Here is a 17,254-nt window from a genome sequence, read left to right as displayed (position 1 = left end):
ATACTTAAGATTTTCATTTGAATCACTAATGTTAAAACCATGGTAAACTTCTGAAAATGCAGTTGTTGGGAGAAATAACAGCCAAAAGATTTTTATAAGTAGCCTCAAAAGATTCCATAAATATATGCAGCATTTTCATCTGAAAAGCAGCACAGCTCGTATCTGGGCCTCAGAGAAACTGAAACTCATTTTGGCTTTTCACTCTGGCACTTTAAATGAGAAGAAAATGTGAAAGGAACAAGAATAAAGCACCAATGAGGAGGGGGGAAAAAAAAGGAAACTGCAGGTCAGTATCTGTGAGGCAAAGTGTAAAATTGCAGTAGCAACTTTCAAATCCATTTTCTGAATGTACAAGATGTGCTGTCTAGTCAGGGAACTACAGAGGAGCTCCCCTTGCAGCCATTCCATGGATTGTGACAAGAGCCAAGAAACAGGTCAATATTCTGAGTGCTTTAAAAATAATTTCCTTTGCAGCAGCTCTAAAAAGTGGAACTTCCTTGGAAAGATGACAGTGTTGCTTTAATCATCTATCTCATTTTTACAATAGGCCTGGAATTGATGTCAAGTCAATTTAAAGGCAACATAAAAGCAGATTCATTTGCTGTAGTAGGCTTAGCCTCCTTAATAGACTGCAGTGTATCTCAGCAGTGCCCGGGAGCTTGCTTCATTCTCTGCATGATAATTGTTTACTGAAAGATGAGAATAAAGTTGACATATAAAATCAGCTTTTGAAATATTTTAGGAGTATATTAGAGCTCTGGAAATAAATATTTAACATAATAAATAGGTAATGTCCAGCTCTCTTGCCTATTACAGGAATCGATTTCCACTCTGTCCAGCACCCACCTGTACTGACCTAAAATGCTCTGTCTGATAATGCTGAGAAGAAACTACTGAAAGAGTTCAATCACAGCTGAATGGAGAATTCATCCCTTCTTACTAAAATTTCGTTCTCTGAATGTACAGATGGGCACCAAGCAGCGGCACTATCAGGAGAGCTTATCCAGCTCGGAATGGGATGGACATGCTGGCACAGTTTTCCTGCCCTCCAGAGAGCATTTCCCAAGGTGCTGGTACCCAGGGCATGGCTGAACCCGAGGTGGGGCAGCACCTCCTGCCCCAGGCACGGAGCTGCAGGGGCCAGAGCATGGAGAGAGCTGCAGCCAGGAGCAGCACTGTGCTCCCTGCCCAGGACCCCCATGCACGGGGGCTTTGTGCCTGGGCTTTGAGGATGCAGCGTGTCTCTCGTCAGAGCCTGCCTTGTGTACATAACTGCTGCTGACCTCCTCCTTCTCCATCGGGGCACTTGTCCCAGCCAGAGATCTGCCGGGCGTCACCAGGCTGCTTACTTGACGCACTATTTTTAAATAACTCACAAATATTTAAACAACATTTCTATCAGCATTACATGTTTAGAAGACATCCAGGAATGTCAAGAGTACCCGAGCTGGCTGGCCCACACTGAGCACAGCCTGCAGCAGTTGTTGAGTGGCCTGCAGCTCACACAGCTCATGCACAGCCCCTGGCAGGCGGCGCGGAGCGTTCGGCACCCCGGCTGGGTGTGCACAGTGAGACTGTCTGAGACACCCAGCCTGGTCATGGTTAGTTGAGATTGGATTTTAGGGGGTAAGATAGAGCCCAAAGTCACTGCTGAAGACATCACTGTCCAGTTTTTGGTGCTTCCATCTCTGTGACATCTCTCGGTGGCTTGCAGATCCTCTCTTGCAGGACAGCACCCATTCTGGCCAACAAACCTTTGCTGGCTCTGAGAAAGGCTGTGAGCCCAAGTCTGGAGACTAACTCCTGTCTCCAGTCATACAGCAGTGTGAAGAAAAAAGCTGTTTGGATTTTAGTTCTAATTTAATGCAACTTTAGGGTATGTGGCTGTGTCTTCCATAACATCTCCACAGGATCTCCACTATTCAGCTGATGGGTGTAAAGGACCCACTATCTAAGCAATACTGCAAAGCAATTTAATAATCAATTTCTGCTTTGAAAAAGGAGCAAGGCCAGTAAAGCCTGGTTTTAAAACCTAAAAGCCTTTGTGTTGGTTATTTTACCACTTGGCTATAACAGATTTTCAAAACTCAGCGAAGAAGAGTATTTCACACATTCAGAATTTGAAGAAGATTGCTGCTAAGATGTTCAAAATAGAAATACTGACACTGAAGCACCCAAAACCTGTTCATAAAAGCACTTCACATCAAAAGACATTGATGTGCTCTAGCTCACTTCAGATTTCAGCAGCACTCAGTCCTTGCCTAAGACAGGAGCAAAGCTTAGTGCCAGTCTAGCTGTGATGGAGGCTGTATCCATTCTTATGTGTGTCCAGGCATAACACAGCCCCTTTATTGAGCCAAACATTTTTTTCTTGGATGGCTTGGTGTGTAGGCTATTAGAGGACATGGAGCTGACAGGTCACCACAGATTGTCTTGAAAGGGGTCTGGCAAGGAGTATGAAGCACATTGCAAATCTTCACCTCCTTTTTTAAGCAGTAGTGGCTAAGTCAGACTGGTAACAAACTCACATGCATTTCCTTTGCCTGCCAAGTATCCACAGCATTACTTGGGAAGAATGTCATAGGCTGGAGCAGAGTATGGTTTGGAAGGAACAAGGTACACATTAGCTACATGGGCCAGGTGACAAGTCAAGGATGCATTCCCCATGGAAAAGGCTTAAGAGGAAAAGCACATTTTCCTGTCAATATTAGGATGCCAGTGCACGTGAACACCTGTAAGTTGTGCCCTGCAGAAAAGCAATTTCTCACTTTCTGTAAAACATCTTGACCTAATATTTTGCATATTACAAGGCTACCTCAGTAAGATCTAAATCTCTTTTGCAGAGAAGACACCATCCCTGTGTGTGTCAGTGGCAGGGAAGTGAAAGGATTGCAAACACCCTTCCCAACACGCTGCTGCTACACACAAAGGAGGAACCCAGCTTCCAGCCAAGGCCAGAGGCTGGATGTGCCCTTTTCTGCAGGTGTAAACCCTCCAAGAATGAATGGGTAGGTGTGTGCTGCAGTTCCTGTGTTGCTAAATTTAGGGACGTTCACCTTTGCCTACAAAGCACTGCCACATATTTCTGTGACAGGAGGCTTTGCCTTGTCTCCCCACATTTAAGAATAACTATTGTTGTCAGGTTCCAGCTGGACACAGGAATGCTGTGCAGTTTCTACTGTGGCATTCAGATAGCCCTTACCTCTGATAATAGAGAGTGAGGGAGTGCCTGGGCTGACAGGACCTGATGGGTTGGTTTACATCAATATCACTTACTCAACTTCCCTTTAACTTCTTGCAGTTCTTCTAAAGGAGGCAGTATAGAAAAACAAATATTCATGCACAGCCTCTTCACTCCTCTCCACAAATGCCCCACTTCATCTTTAAGAGGCAAAAACAGCAAAAGGGAAAGAAAAAAATATAAAAGGAAAGGACATTGCTCTGTTGCAACATCAAGCCAGCGTAAGCAGTGACAGCACCCTCATGAAATATTTTACCATTAATGGCTCCAATAGAAATCTTTCTGGATGATCTATGGAAGCCCTGCAATCAGAAACAGTCTAAGCTTTGCTCAGCCCCATTTCAAAATCGTGGTTCTCTGATGAGAAGGGAGTTGCCCTCTCATGTGCCATCAAATTTAGAAATCCATTTAAGTCCTTTTGATGTTATTTGAATGATCACTTCTGAAAGGTTATAAAACAAAATACAGCTAAGCTGGATTTGTTTTTTCTGCAAGGTTTGGAAAGTGTAAACACTTAAATCATCAACCAAGTGCATATCATTCATATTCACCATACCTTTTAAAAGCATACTTAGCATACCGCTGAGAAAGATTACTCTGCTGACAAAAATCAAGTGTCTGGATTAATTTAAAGGAGTGCATTTCACAATCCATCATTCCAGAATAAGAGAACAAGGAACTGCTCAGTTAAATTAAATTGTGAGTTACTCTGGAACAAATTAAAGGAAATTAATCTCTGCACTGTGTCTAGTCCAGACGTGTAATTCGGGGCTGCTGCTATTAAAAGCCAAACAGTCTAGCTGGGTTTCATAAAGACTGAATCATTTTACAACTCATATTTGTTTGCACTCTTGCACAACACCAGAAGCAGCAGGATTTGTGGCTTGGAAGACGAGCTGGCAGTTTCAGGCCAGCACTCTTCAAGGACTTTTTGAAGGAGAACAGGTGTGGGAAACCAGCCTGGGAAAGGTGGGGCAGAAGCAAAGAGGTCAGCAGAGAGAGAGGATGCTCACTGCTCCCACCATGGTGTGTTTGAACAGCAGGGCCTTCCCAGGACACTCTGGTGGCCACCAGGGCTGGTTTGGGTCAGCTCAAGGGCTCTGTGTCACAGCCTGCCCAGCCCCAGCTGCTTCAGTGGGGCCCTTCTGGGCTGGAAGGGGTTTGCTCTCTGAGAAAAGGATTTTGTTTGATAACCTCAGAGCCCACATGCAGACACAGACCAGCTCAGCAGAACAGATGATCTCCTGAGGAGACTCTAAAAACAATAGAGTGAATGAAGAAACTTAACAGAAAAGTGTAATAAGTGGTACCAATCAGTTGTAGCTTTGCATGTTACCCAAAGTCCACTTCCCTAAGTGTACTTTTACTCTTTTCCTTTTCTCCCTTTTTTCCACCCCAATCTTTAATTAACCATTTCCTATCAATTACCTCCCTAATTTTCACTTAAAATTTTCAGTTTCTTTTCTCTCTGGCTTTGTATAGATATATTTTGTCTAAACTTTTCATAGCAGAAGAAAGAGTAGTTGGAAAAACCATGTTCCAATGGGATGAAAACCCCTTTATAACCAGTTACCCTTAGAAAGTAAATCAGAATATTATCCTCATATACCTGAGCATTCCATGGAAAACATGAGCATATTTAATTTACATTAATGACCCCAACTAGGTCACTTAGGCAGTGCTGGCTGTGGCCATTGGAGGAGCCAGCTGAGCACTGAGAACCTGAAAGGTCTGGTGACCTGGAAGGTTTAATGGCAGAGCAGGATTTCAGTCAGAGGGAAGCATTACAGAAATCACAGAGCTCCATTTTTCCAGGTGGGCAGACAGAGAGAGAGAGTGAAGCTGTGTCTTTGGGCTGGAAGGAAACCTGCAGGAGAGCCAGCAGGGCTGCTCGGGCTGGGGCTGTGTGACTCCCCAGAAATGTTTGCCTGCAGGCTGCTGTGCAGGGCAGGCTGTGCTCTGAGCTGTGAGTCAGACCTCTCCAGCCTCACTGCCAGCAAGGGACGGCCACACACTGGGACCTGAGCTGCTTCTGGTTGCCACCAGCAAACAGGCCAGGTGGATTTCATCTCTGGCAGCAGCAGCTTGTTCCTCTCTGGTGCCCAGCCTGATGTGGTTATCCCTGCTTTGTAAATCCACACACTAATCAGCTTGGGAGCTGATATTTCCATAAATTCTGATTTCCAACGTGCTGTACTTCTCCATAGCAAAAGAGGCATATTGGTGCCCACACTCCAGAAGGACCAAAATACAGGGGAAGGTGTTCCTCTGAAGAGCTCTGCTGAATGGGAGAGGGCTAGGTGAAAAGTCAAGGATGCATTCCCCGTGTAAAAGGCTTTAGAGGACCAAGATAAAAGCACATTTTCCTGTCAATATTAGGATGTCAGAACATATAAACATACATAAACATATATAACATTCCCTGTAAATTGTGCCCTGAAGAAAAGCAATTTCTTTCTTTCTGTAAAATATCTTGACCTAATATTTCGCATATTACAAGGCTACCTCAGTAAGATCTTTTAGATCTTCTTCTCTTCTTCTTCTTCTCCTTTGCAGAGAAGACACCATCCCTGTGTGTGTCAGTGGCAGGGAAGTGAAAGGATTGCAAACACCCTTCCCAACACGCTGCTGCTACACACAAAGGAGGAACCCAGCTTCCAGCCAAGGCCAGAGGTTGGGTGTGCCCTTTCCTGCAGGTGTAAACCTACAGAAGGCAAAGCAAGAGAGGGAATTGGCACAAGGTCATACAGCAGGTGAATGAATGGGCAAATCCAAAGACAAGAGCCCTCCCAGAACCTCACCCTTCAGGCCAGCCGCACGCTGTCTCTTCTGAAATCAGGAAAAATGAGCATGGGAAACAATTTCCATCATCTCAGTGTGATTAATCCCACTCTGCTCTAACTGCTGAAATACCAACCATTTGTTTTTATACATTTGGCAAAACACCTTTCCCTTTTATTGCCTTGGCCAAACCAGGCCGATTTTTCAGGCTGATTGGGCGTTTGGCAGTAATGCACCTAAATGTCTCTGCTGCTGCAGGATGGCCGAGCCTGGCACAGGGAGATGGATAGCACTGAGCCCCAGGTAAGGATGCTCCATTTTCCTGCAGACTGATTAGCACTGTCTATTCCAGCCATTTAAGTGTTTTTTCAAAGAACACATTTGAAGAGCTGAAATGGATACACACTGTCAGCTCCTGGCAGTTTAAGTGCAAACAGCTGCCCTGAAAGCTCTGTGCAGCACCACAAAGAGATGAGCCTCTATGAAAGCCAGTCAATCAAAGAAGATAAATCTTTGTGTCAGCTCCAATTATTGAGATACTCCAGTTAACTCAGGGAATCATAGACATTAGACTAGCTTTAAATGCCCACGTGGTTGAGACTATACCATTGCTCCTGGGAGGCAATTTCACTGTCTGACAGATCAAGGGGCTTTTCTCAGCTAGTTAATTCCAATTAAGTTTTTCCTCTCAATTTCATCCTGCTATCCATTATCCTCAGTCAGCTACCCTTCACAATTCCTCTCCTGCCGTGCTGCTCATGCCAAGGCTTCTGGAAATAGTGACATTATTACAAGTACCTGGTGATGACACCCATGAGGCCCCCAGTGCCTCCCAGGCCTGGGAGAAAAGATGGTTTCTGTCTTGAAGAGCTTTTTTCCAGCTTCTATAGTCTTTAAATAAAGCTCTACACTTTAATTTAGGTATGTCAGTAATGTCCCCTCGTGCTTTGACTCTTGCTCTCTCATAAACTTTGTTTCTCCTGGCTCCCCTGACTTCAGGCAGCAATCAATGTGTAAAGGAGACGTGTTTAGGTGGGGTAACACTAGAAAAGAGCTGCTGATGCAGAATTACCTCCTGATATTTATCTGGAAGTCCAAAGCACCAGTGTCCTGGAAGATGTCATGAGAATAGATAACAAAACACAAGATTATACTGCTGCCCCATGAACTTTATATAAAGCAAAATTACAGGGGATTCTAGTAAATAATTCCTTTCCTTCCTCCTCCAAAAAGTGATGGGAATGGCTGCACCCTTCAAAGTGGATGGGATTCATCAGTGTCTCTGCTATCAGAAGAGGCTGGTCACACAGTCAGCTCCCCTCCCTCAACCACACTGCTCCCTCTCACACACTCAGGAAGAAAAATGGGATTAAACTATCTGTAAACATATTCTTCCAGCTCAGGAAGGTCAAGGGGTTTGCAAGTTTATTTCAAGAGACAAGAGGAATTTAGCCCTTTTTCCAGCACAGCAGCGAGCATCAAAGGATGGTGAGCTCCTCTGAGTCCCCTTGCCAGGGCAGGGCTGCCAGGGATAAAGTGTGTGCAGGGCCAGGGCAGGCCTGGAGCTCCAGCCAGATTTACACCAGTGCAAAGGAAAGCACTCCCCAGCCCAGTATTTACATTATTCAGGCCAAGGAAAAAATGTAGTGGCAGCTGTGAACAGCCCTGATAGGAGGACCTTCATGCAGGGGTTTAGTTTGTTGTTGCAGCTGAATCTCTGCATCTCCTTTATCTTTTTTTCTTTTCCCCCTCCTTTTAGAGATGGTTGACCTTAAATGCAAAAGGATAACGTGGGTCAGGAGGAGTGTTTATTATGCATGAGTTATTTTCTTTCATGTTAGCAAAATCCTTTTGTAAAAGTTGGCAGAAGTCCCTGTTACAGCTAAATTTTGGACCCATGGGTGATCTGGAATTTAAGATTATTTATGTCTCAGTATAAAAAAAGCAGTGGAAAGGAAGCAAATTCAAAGAAAATAACCAGAGCACAGCTGAGGTCTGTAGCTTTACTTGTTTAAAGCATTTGAGTCTATCACTGCCCTTGTCTGCACTGATGTTGGGTGACTTTTCAGGGGTTTGAGGCTTGTGTGTAGAAGCTGGAGCATCTGTAGAAATTACACATCACACCATTTCAGTGTTGTTTCACAAGACAAGGAGCATGAAGCACTTTAGAGATTCCAAGGACTGACTTGCACAGCAGAACTCCTGTGTGCAGGTGTGCTGACATTACCTGCAGCTCGTGTGGCACTTTGACTTCTTTGCAGTGCAGGTACAGAGAGAACAGCAGGTGGGGAGCAAATCCTTCTGCTGCTGTCACTCCAGTCCTGTCCCCAGGCCATGGCTTTCACTGGGCTGGGGTGACAGGCAGCCAGACTCTGCAGTCCTCACTCACTCTGGTACCTACTGTGGCTCCTCAACAACCCAGCTGTGGCTCCAGGGAGCTGTTTGCACTGTAAAAAGGAACTGCTGAGTGTGAACCAGAGCTGAAGTTCAGCCCTGGTTTGCCAGTGCTGTCCAGGCTGGGGTCATTGCAGGGAACATCATTCCTGAAGGGTGGGGCTGTAAAGAACATTTTAGGAAAGGGTTATTTTTGTGTGCTTGTTCCCAGAATGAATATCCCAGGGTAAATCCATACTGGCTGTTTTTCCAAGTCTCATTTACTCTTAACTAATAGTCACAGAAAACTGAGCCAAAAGTTCTTAAAATATTCAGAAGGCAGCTTTGCCTCTTGACCATGCTATTTCACAGCCATCTTCCAGCAAAGGTAAAGGTTTGACCATGGCAAACATGCACAAGAGAAAACTCTCAAAACTTGGTACCATCAGAGTCAGGGGTCAACCCAGTGACAGGATAAGCCCTGCCCACACTTGTCCTTTGGCTGCTCCTTTTTCCAGCAAGCAGGCACCACTCCTTGATCCCACAGCCCACCCCTGCCATGCAGAACAAGGAGAAAAGCAGCACCCCACAGCCCCTCCAAACTGTGCCCCAGCTGCCAGGGTAGCTGTTCCTCCCCAGCTCGAGCTGGAGAAGACCTGGGTGAGCTTTGAAGAACACATTTGAATGCACAGCACTTTTCACTTTGAGGCATCCTCCCCCTCCAGCACAGCAGACATTAAGTATGTGCATATTTAAAGCTCTGCCAGCTCTGCAGCCATCAGGCTAGATCAGCAAGGGGAGCTGCCTGAGTAATTCAGGTGTCTGTGGAATGTCAGAGCCTGCAGGTACAGCTAGGGTGACATTTTCAGAAGGATCTACATTTCTTAGGCTCTTCAAGCTCCACTGAAACTTGCTTGAGGTGAATTTGAATGGAACATAGGCCCCCAGATCTCTTTTGTATTTTAGGTTAGCTTCTATCCTTCAATTTTGCAATAAATAACAGGCAGACACTGCTTGGAATGTTGGGAGCAGAGTAGGAGTTTGGATAGCATGATCATGGGCATAAATGAACACAATTCCTTTGAATATTGAAAGTATGTTTAATGTGGTGCTCAAGGTCACACAGCAAATCAATGGGCAAAACTGAAGCAAAGCCCTGAGGGCATATCACTTGCAATCAGATGCAGGAGTAATTGAGTAATTGCACAGACTTAGAAGCAGCATTACATCAACTTAACATATGGCTAGAAAGGGGCTTGGGGAGCTCAGTGATTTGCTGAAGGGGAGAGAGAGTCAAGAGCAGGGCTGACATTAGATTTGAGCAGCTAATATCACACAGGTAACCTGGCACGGGGGAGGCTGCTGCTATTTATACCCCATAAAAATTCTGATTTTAGTGACTTAGTTTTCAATGTACCCACTGCAGGAAACATGAGGAGTCATCCACTTGAAGGACACATCTTGCTGATTGTTGGCAGGTGAGAGACACCCAGGGACTTGGCTCTGGCCCCTGGCAGTCACTGCTGGGTAGGAGTGTCCCAGTGAGAACCTCACCTTGGCTGCTGAGCTCCCCCACGAGCTGCTGGCCCAGCAGCATCTTCAGCAGCCCTACCTGGCAACCACTTGCCTCTCATTTCAGCTGTCAAAATGATATTTATGTAGTGCAGTATTTCCTGTTTCCTAATTTGGAGGGTTCCCTCAGTCATTTTTCCATTAAAATGCTTAAGCATTTTTTGAAAACATCTAAACAGGAAGAGACCTGACCTCTCCTCCCTGAACATCATGTGCTCCCTGCTGCTGGCAGCAGCAGATCACTGCTGTGCCAGCTGAGGGTGGATCCCACACCTTGGGGTGCACGTGGGCTTGTGAGCAGCCCTGGGCTGCCCTTGCAGGCTCAGCAGGCTGGGGATCCAGGCAGAGTCCTTCCTGTTCACACCCTGCTGACCTCCCCAGTCCAGCCCTGCCCTGCCTGACTGTGCAGATGGTCCCAGGTTCTGCTCAGCTGGTCATCCCCCAAAAGGGAAAATACCCTTTGATTCAAATTGATGTTTAGCCAGATACTTCAGGCAGATGCTGGGCAGCTCCTCTCCTGTGCACTGCCCTTAGGAACAAAATGCCTTGAGGGGTTTCCCCCCTTGGAGATCTGCAGGGTGGGGCATCCATCATCCCTGCACCTCACCTGGCAAAGTGCAGCCCCTGGGGCAGAGCCATCCCAATCCCTGCCTGCAGCTGCTTCCAGCAAAGGCCCAGGGTGGAATTTCTCTCTCCCTGAGCTGGATAAGCTGCACACCCCAGGATTCAGGTCTGTGCTTGCACTCCCTTGCCACTGGGATGCTGGATGCAGCAGGTGCCTCCAGCCCAGCCCAGCCCCAGTGCAGGACCCATGGACACTTCTGGGGTGCTGGGGAGGGCACTGCCCACTGCCAGGCTCCAGCTCCTCTCCTTGGGGGAGCTGAGCTGCCCTCAGCAGACACCACACACGGGGGGTTCAGACACACAAACTCCCTGCACATGACTGATGCTGAGTGGGCAGCTCTGAAGCAGAGCCCAGAGCAGTGAGGTATTTTCCTTACTGCTGGCAGTGCAGAGTTCCCTGGCACTGGCACATCCCAGCTCTGGGGCACTGCACTCAGCCATGGGGAGCACAGAGGAGCCTGTGCTGCATTCCCAGCCAGCAGGGGAGTGGGATAAATGGCAAAAACTGGCTCCTGCCTTCAGGAGGTGGAGAAACTAATGCAGTTCGTTTCCAGGAGTATCCACACAGCCCCAGGGAAGGACAGATCGGTGCCAAAGCCTCTGTCCAACCCTCTGGCTGTGGGACAGGGAGGGAGCTGCCTTGTTCCACTGCTACAGAGCCCACTTCCCAGAGCTGGGATAACAGCCCTGGGCTCTCCTTGCACAGCTTTAATGGCCAGGCTCCAGAGCAAATCAAAAACTGACACACCTGAGGGTGACAGGACAGAAAAGAGTGAGAAACTCCAACAAGTGAAAGGAAACGTGGGGCCCTGCATGTGTCTGTGCCACAGATTGCTCCTGCAGAGCTCTTGGGCAGCTGCCTCCCAGCACACTCTTATCTGCAGCCTCCTCCAGAAGCCCTGTGTCTGTAAATCACATTCAATGCATGCAGTGGGACATATTTAACATACTAGTGTGGGGCCTTGCAGCAGTTTGGTCATGCTGCAGAATTAATCCGAGATTGGTGATAACTGCAGAAAATTAGATTTATGTTAATTTTTTTAACACTGGGGTTTTTTTTCAGAAAGTTGCTGTTCCAAGTCCCAGCTCTATCCTACAGCAGTGAATCTGTGGTGCCACCCTCCTGTGCCACAGGAATGAGCACTCTGGGGGTCTTTGGGGTTGGGCAGGTGGCCTCACCTGGCACTGGCTGCTTGGAGCAGGAGCCAGGTTGTGGCCATGTTTTTATGGAATGCTCTGAGGCTGCACCCCTTCCCCAGAGCTGGAACTGGGCTCCAGCCCCTCAGCACAGCAAATCCTTCTTCTCTAGGCTCTGCTCAAGCACCTTCTGCTGTGTTGGCTGCTGCAGGGGGATGGGAATGACAGCGTGCTCAGCTCTCATTCTCTAGGGAAAGAGCAGCACATGGAGTATTTTGGGAAACTCCTGACATTGAGGTACAATCGGTAACTGTGGCTAGGTAAGATTTGTAGATATTCTGGACTGGTGCCAAGGAAAGGCAATCCCAGACAAAGGAAAGCAGTAATGTGTTATTGGCCAGGAAGATTCATGTGGTGAAAATTAATAGGAGCGAGTGGCTTGCAGGGATAGCCCATCCATCTTGTGTGTGGCAGCAGAGCACAAGCTGGGTGCCTGGGCAGCACAGAGTGTGACAGCCAGGTCACCACTGTTTGCATTTCTCCAGGTGCAGGGGTACAGCAGTGGCTCCCTCTGCACACACAACACAGCCCTGCTCCCCTCACTCACTCACATCTGTGTCCACCCAACATCCCCTACACAAGGAGCAGCAGGGGAGCTGCTCTGCAGGCTGGACCAGCACCCAGCACAACCTCCCTGCTCAGCCTGGGCAGAGCCCCATCTCAAGATCAGAGAGAACACAAGGAAAGCATCCCACTGTACATCCCTGTGTCATTTGTTGAGTCTTAGACTGGGAAAGCTATGCTTGATTTTGGTGGAAAATGAAAGCCACAGGGTGATGCCATCATTTATTCAACAGCTACACTTCACCCAAGAGCTGCCTGGGTGCAGTGGGTGGAGTGGCCAGTCTGTACATTAACCACTTCAAACAGGAGGCTTTAAATGCTGTCATTGCTTTAGTTACTCAGCAAATGCTTCACACTCTTATATACTCCTAGTCTTTTAATAATACAGCAAGTTTTTTACAGAGCTGTAACCAGTTCAGAAGATGACTTGCCCATCCCATCACCAGCCTGCCCAAAGCTGACCATGGATGTGTCCCACCCCTGCTCTGCACAAGGCTCAGTGGAAAAACACACACAATTAATGCTCCCTGAGCTGATTCAAGATTCAGCTTGGATGGGAGAGGAAGTGCAGTGTCCAGTGTGGTTTCCTGTGTGCCTATAAATATCCACTGGGATGCTTTAGGCAGAGGTCAGCCCCAGGCAGCTGCACAGTGCTGGCCTCTGCCTTGTGCTGGTGGAGTGGCAAAGCTTGTCCCCCCTTAGAGCAAGAGCTTAGGGACACAGACAGTGAGCTCCTGCTGCATCACCTGATGTTAATCAGAGTTTGACATTTGCAGCAGTGGGAGCAGGGCCACTGGACACCTGCTAGGGCAGGGGTCCCACCAGGGTCGCCCCCTGGGCTGGCACCACGAACCTCTCCAGTCACCTGCTGGTCTCTCAGACTTTGCTGAGTGGCACATGAAAGCTAGAAATATTTCCAAAATGCTCTAGAAGACAAGAACAGACACAAAGATGCTATTTGTGTGCTTTGGTCCAGCACAGGGAGCTCAGGGAGCAGTTTTGCCCTGCCCAGGGAGGGTCCCCAGCACAAGTGGCACTCCTGGTCCCTGCAAACCCAGGCACACTGTGACATCTAGTGGCAAGTTACCCCAAAGCCCAGGGAAAGCTGTGCCTGACAGGCCTTTCCCACAGCTCCCAGCCCAGGCAGATTTGCTCTGTGACATGTTCTTGGGGTGCTCTGTACACCAAACCTCTATTTCCTTGTGACAGTGAGTGTTGCATGCATGTGTGGGTAGGTATGAGGGTTTGTATGGCAGCTCATTGCTCAGGCTGAGCTGTGCAGGTGACAGGGATCATATTTGGGGGGCAGCTTGGGCCATATGTGACATAGCTTCCAACCAGTGTCCCCCAGCAGGGACCAGTGCTGGTGTTGGACCAGCTCAGGTGGCCTTGCCCACATTTCCCAGAAGCCAGGGACACACAGATCAGAGATGTGGAGCAGGAGACAGGGCACCCTGTGCCCTTCCTGCACATTCACCTCCACCTCTTCCCCATCCTTTGGCAAGGTTCATTTAATATTTCACCCCTTTTTGCATTCTCAGTTTGATTTCATGCCCCACCATCAGTGACATATTCCCTATTAGCTGCATAATGATACAGAAATTAAATCAATAGGCTTTTTCTAACAAGCAGAAAGGCCCCATCATGCACGTCTGGGCAGCATGAGTCAGGGATGTCATCTGATTACTGGGCTGCTTTGTGAAAGAAGGGACAAACAGATACCAAATATGGGGAGTAAAACTGAGAAAAAAGGTCACATATCAAGAAGATCCTCATTCCTGTGTGAGAGTTCAGATCTGGGCAGGAAAGTGGGAAGCAGCTGTGCAGCACATGAGCACCAGCCTCTTCACACAAGCACCCTCTGTGCACCCACCACTGACCTGCCCACAAACTCCCTGCTCCTGCAGTCTGCAGTGTCAGGGCTCTGGAAGCTGGAACCAGGCTGGGCAGCCCCAGTCCTGCTCCAGGTGCTGCAGGGGTCTGAGCAGGCTGGGACCCATGGGTGGTGCCAGAGGATGTCAGGGATGTCAGGCTGCACAGCAAAACCTCCCGAGCCTCAGCAGGGCCTCTCCTTTGGATCTGCCCTTCATAAAGCTTTGTTTAACCCACAGAATGGATTCTATATGATTTATTCACCAGAGAAGCCAAGTTCCCTTCCCACACAAGCATTCCTTCCAACAGCTCCAGGTCCTGCCTTTTCCCAGGAGCACAGAGGGAAGCAGGATGAGGTGGAGGAGGGATGGGAACAGCAGGCAGTGTGTGTGCCTAGCCCCCTGCTGCACAAGGCTTGCTGCACCAGTTTTTGGCAGGTGTCAGATTTTTTGGAGAGCCAGATTTTTTGGCAGGTGTCACATAACGTTAACCCTGGAAGTGTGAACCCTGGAAATGGTGAATTTCAGAAGCTGAAACAGCAAATTTACACCAAAAAGAGCTGCAACCCGTACAAAAACACTCCCAGAAGCACCTCCCCATCTCTCAATAGCTCTCTGACCCCAGGGCGAGTGCAGGGGAAGGGGGAACCCCTGCTGCCAGGCAGGAATGCTGGCCCCAGCTGACCCTCTGCACAGCCCCTGTGGCTACTGCTGGCCCCTGGCTGGCCCTGCTGCCCACCTCAGGCTCCATGCCTGTGTTCTTCTGGCTGTGCCAGCACTGTCACAGGGAATAAGCCCACTGCAGGCAGGTCGATGGGGGCTCCTCCCTGCCCAGCGCCCCTGTGGCACAGCAGTCACGCAGGCACAGCTAAAGGAGGGTTCTGCCCTGGGGCTCTGACCTTCCTGAGCTCCAGCCAGCTCCCCTCTGCTCACTTCCCACAGTGGGCACTGCATCAGCACTCCTGGGCACAGTGCTCTTATGGTCAACACCAACACAACCCATTGCTGTCCCATGACTCTTGGCTTATGTCAACAATTTATTCATTTCCAAAACACTAGTAATTTTCTACCTTAAAAAGTACACCTCTACTACTGCCTGGGAGACCTGTGAGTACCAGCAGATGGATGCTCAGCCCTGGCCTGAAATGCAGCAAACTTTATGTGTTTCTCCCCAGTTCTGGTGCTTGGCACATTGCCAGGGTGTCGCAGAGCAACGAGAAATAAATTGACTCGAAACTTGGCCAGAGAGGATCAGCAAACAGAGGATTGAAAACTCAGCTTGATTTATTTTATAGCAAGGCAAAGGACAAGAAATGCAGTACTATTTCCAGTTGTGGTGCTGGCAGACAGTCCTGCAAGATGCATGTGAGAGCAGAGCTCTGGTGGGGCTGGGCAGCCCGGGGTCTGTCTGACAGGGGAGCGTCCCTGGGAAGGGACATGACGCTAATTCCCTTTCTGAAAACATCCACTGCAACCCTTGCCTCTGCTGCCCAGAGAATACAAAGTGTTTTACATGAAGCAATAAAATAAAGGCCACCTTCTGACATGCAGACACTTAATACCCTCCTACAGAGCTGTCAGAATGCTGGAGGATTTTTTTGGAATTACAAAGCAAACCTTTGGCAAGGGCAGGAACTGGGGCTGGCCCAGTTGATGGCCAGAGAAACAGGACTGCCCCAGCATGAGGAACCAGTTCCTGCTATCCCTGGCAAAGGGACCTGGGCACAGCAGGAACGAGGCAAGAGAGGAACTGAGGGGTTGAGGCAGCTGAGACAGAACCCTGGGGGACACAGGAGGGACGTGGGAGCACAGCACTGTCCCTCTCCAGCCCCTGCTCGTGCTGGGTGACACCACACCTGCACACTGTGCAGGCTCAGGCACCCGTCCCAAAGGGCCCCTCTGCCCATCTTTCCTCCCGGAAAACAGATCACTAGTGCTCTTGCTTTTCAGGAAAAATGCATTATTGCTCAGGTGACCTCCTCTGGTGCTGGAGGCCTGACATGCTGTCCTCACAGAGAGTGTCCCTGCTGCTGCTGCTCCCCCAGCTCTGCCACCCCACTCTGTCCCTATGGGGGACCATTCCCTGCCCTGGCTGTGCTCACTGTGGGACACTGAGGCTCCTGTGCTCTCTGGGGAGCAGCAGGGCTGGAGCCAGCTGGGTGGCACAGGATGGGTGGCTGCTCCCCTCGAGAGGACAAACCTTTGCCAGGCAGGGACTCTGTGCCTCTCTCCAGGGACAGCTGTGCTGCACCACTGAATGCTCTCTGTGGGACTTGTAAATGCTGAAGTGCTAGGTCTCAAAATTCCTAGTGACTAATTTTTTTCTTCTAAATTCTAAACAAAACATATCATGGAAAAACTTCCTGTTTTCTGTTAAGTAAGCCAAAATAGAAGCAGCACATCCCAGGAGGGAATAGCCAGACCCACACCACTCCTGAGTTCATGCCTTGTTTTCTGGCTAATTGCATTATAGTTTGATTGCTGGCTTAAAAACCTTAAAGAGTAACCAAGGAAAGAAAACAAACCTCTTCCTACCTTCCATGGGGAGAGGCAATGCAGCGGGTCACTGTCCTGGCCAGAAGTCCCTCCTGTGCCCCTGGAGCGAGCCAAGCCCTGCCTGGGGCAGTGAGCTGCGAGCCCATCTGCTCGGCTTTAAGCAGCACGGCTGAGATCCCACCCAGGACGGGGTGGAGAATCCTCCCTGGGAAGCAGCAGCCGGTCCCAGCTCCTTCCAGCGCTCTGCGCATCCTGGCGGGGCCCGGCGGCTTCCCTTCCCTGCCCCAGGAACCAGCAGCAGCGTCTGCCACTGCCATCCCTCCGAGCAGAGCCTGCCACGGGACTGTGCCTGGAACTGCCACGGGACCGTGCCTGGAACTGCCACGGGACCGTGCCTGGAACTGCCATGGGACCGTACCTGGACCTGCCACGGGGATCCTCTTTGGCACTGCCACGGGAATCATGTTTGGCACTGCCACGGGGATCATGGTTGGCACTGCCACAGGGACCATGCGTGGCACTGCCAGAGGTGTGC

The 17,254-nt window shown here is 49.0% G+C and overlaps 1 protein-coding gene across 1 annotated transcript in view; it reads right to left on the bottom strand.

Moving 5' to 3' along the window:
* Positions 1 to 16,837, bottom strand: part of LOC130258967 (rho GTPase-activating protein 7-like) — a 48,696-nt gene extending 31,859 nt beyond the window's left edge. The window contains exon 1 of the mRNA XM_056502741.1: positions 16,759 to 16,837. Coding sequence (XP_056358716.1) covers positions 16,759 to 16,765 — 7 coding nt within the window. The 5' untranslated portion in view covers positions 16,766 to 16,837. The remainder of the gene's footprint in view (positions 1 to 16,758) is intronic.
* Positions 16,838 to 17,254: the final 417 nt, after the last annotated feature.

The sequence above is a fragment of the Oenanthe melanoleuca genome, chromosome 13 (genome assembly GCF_029582105.1).
Source record: "Oenanthe melanoleuca isolate GR-GAL-2019-014 chromosome 13, OMel1.0, whole genome shotgun sequence".
NCBI classification, from domain to species: Eukaryota; Metazoa; Chordata; class Aves; order Passeriformes; family Muscicapidae; genus Oenanthe; species Oenanthe melanoleuca.
The sequence above is the reverse complement of the archived record's forward strand: the minus strand, read 5'-3'. Positions and strand labels throughout refer to the sequence as shown.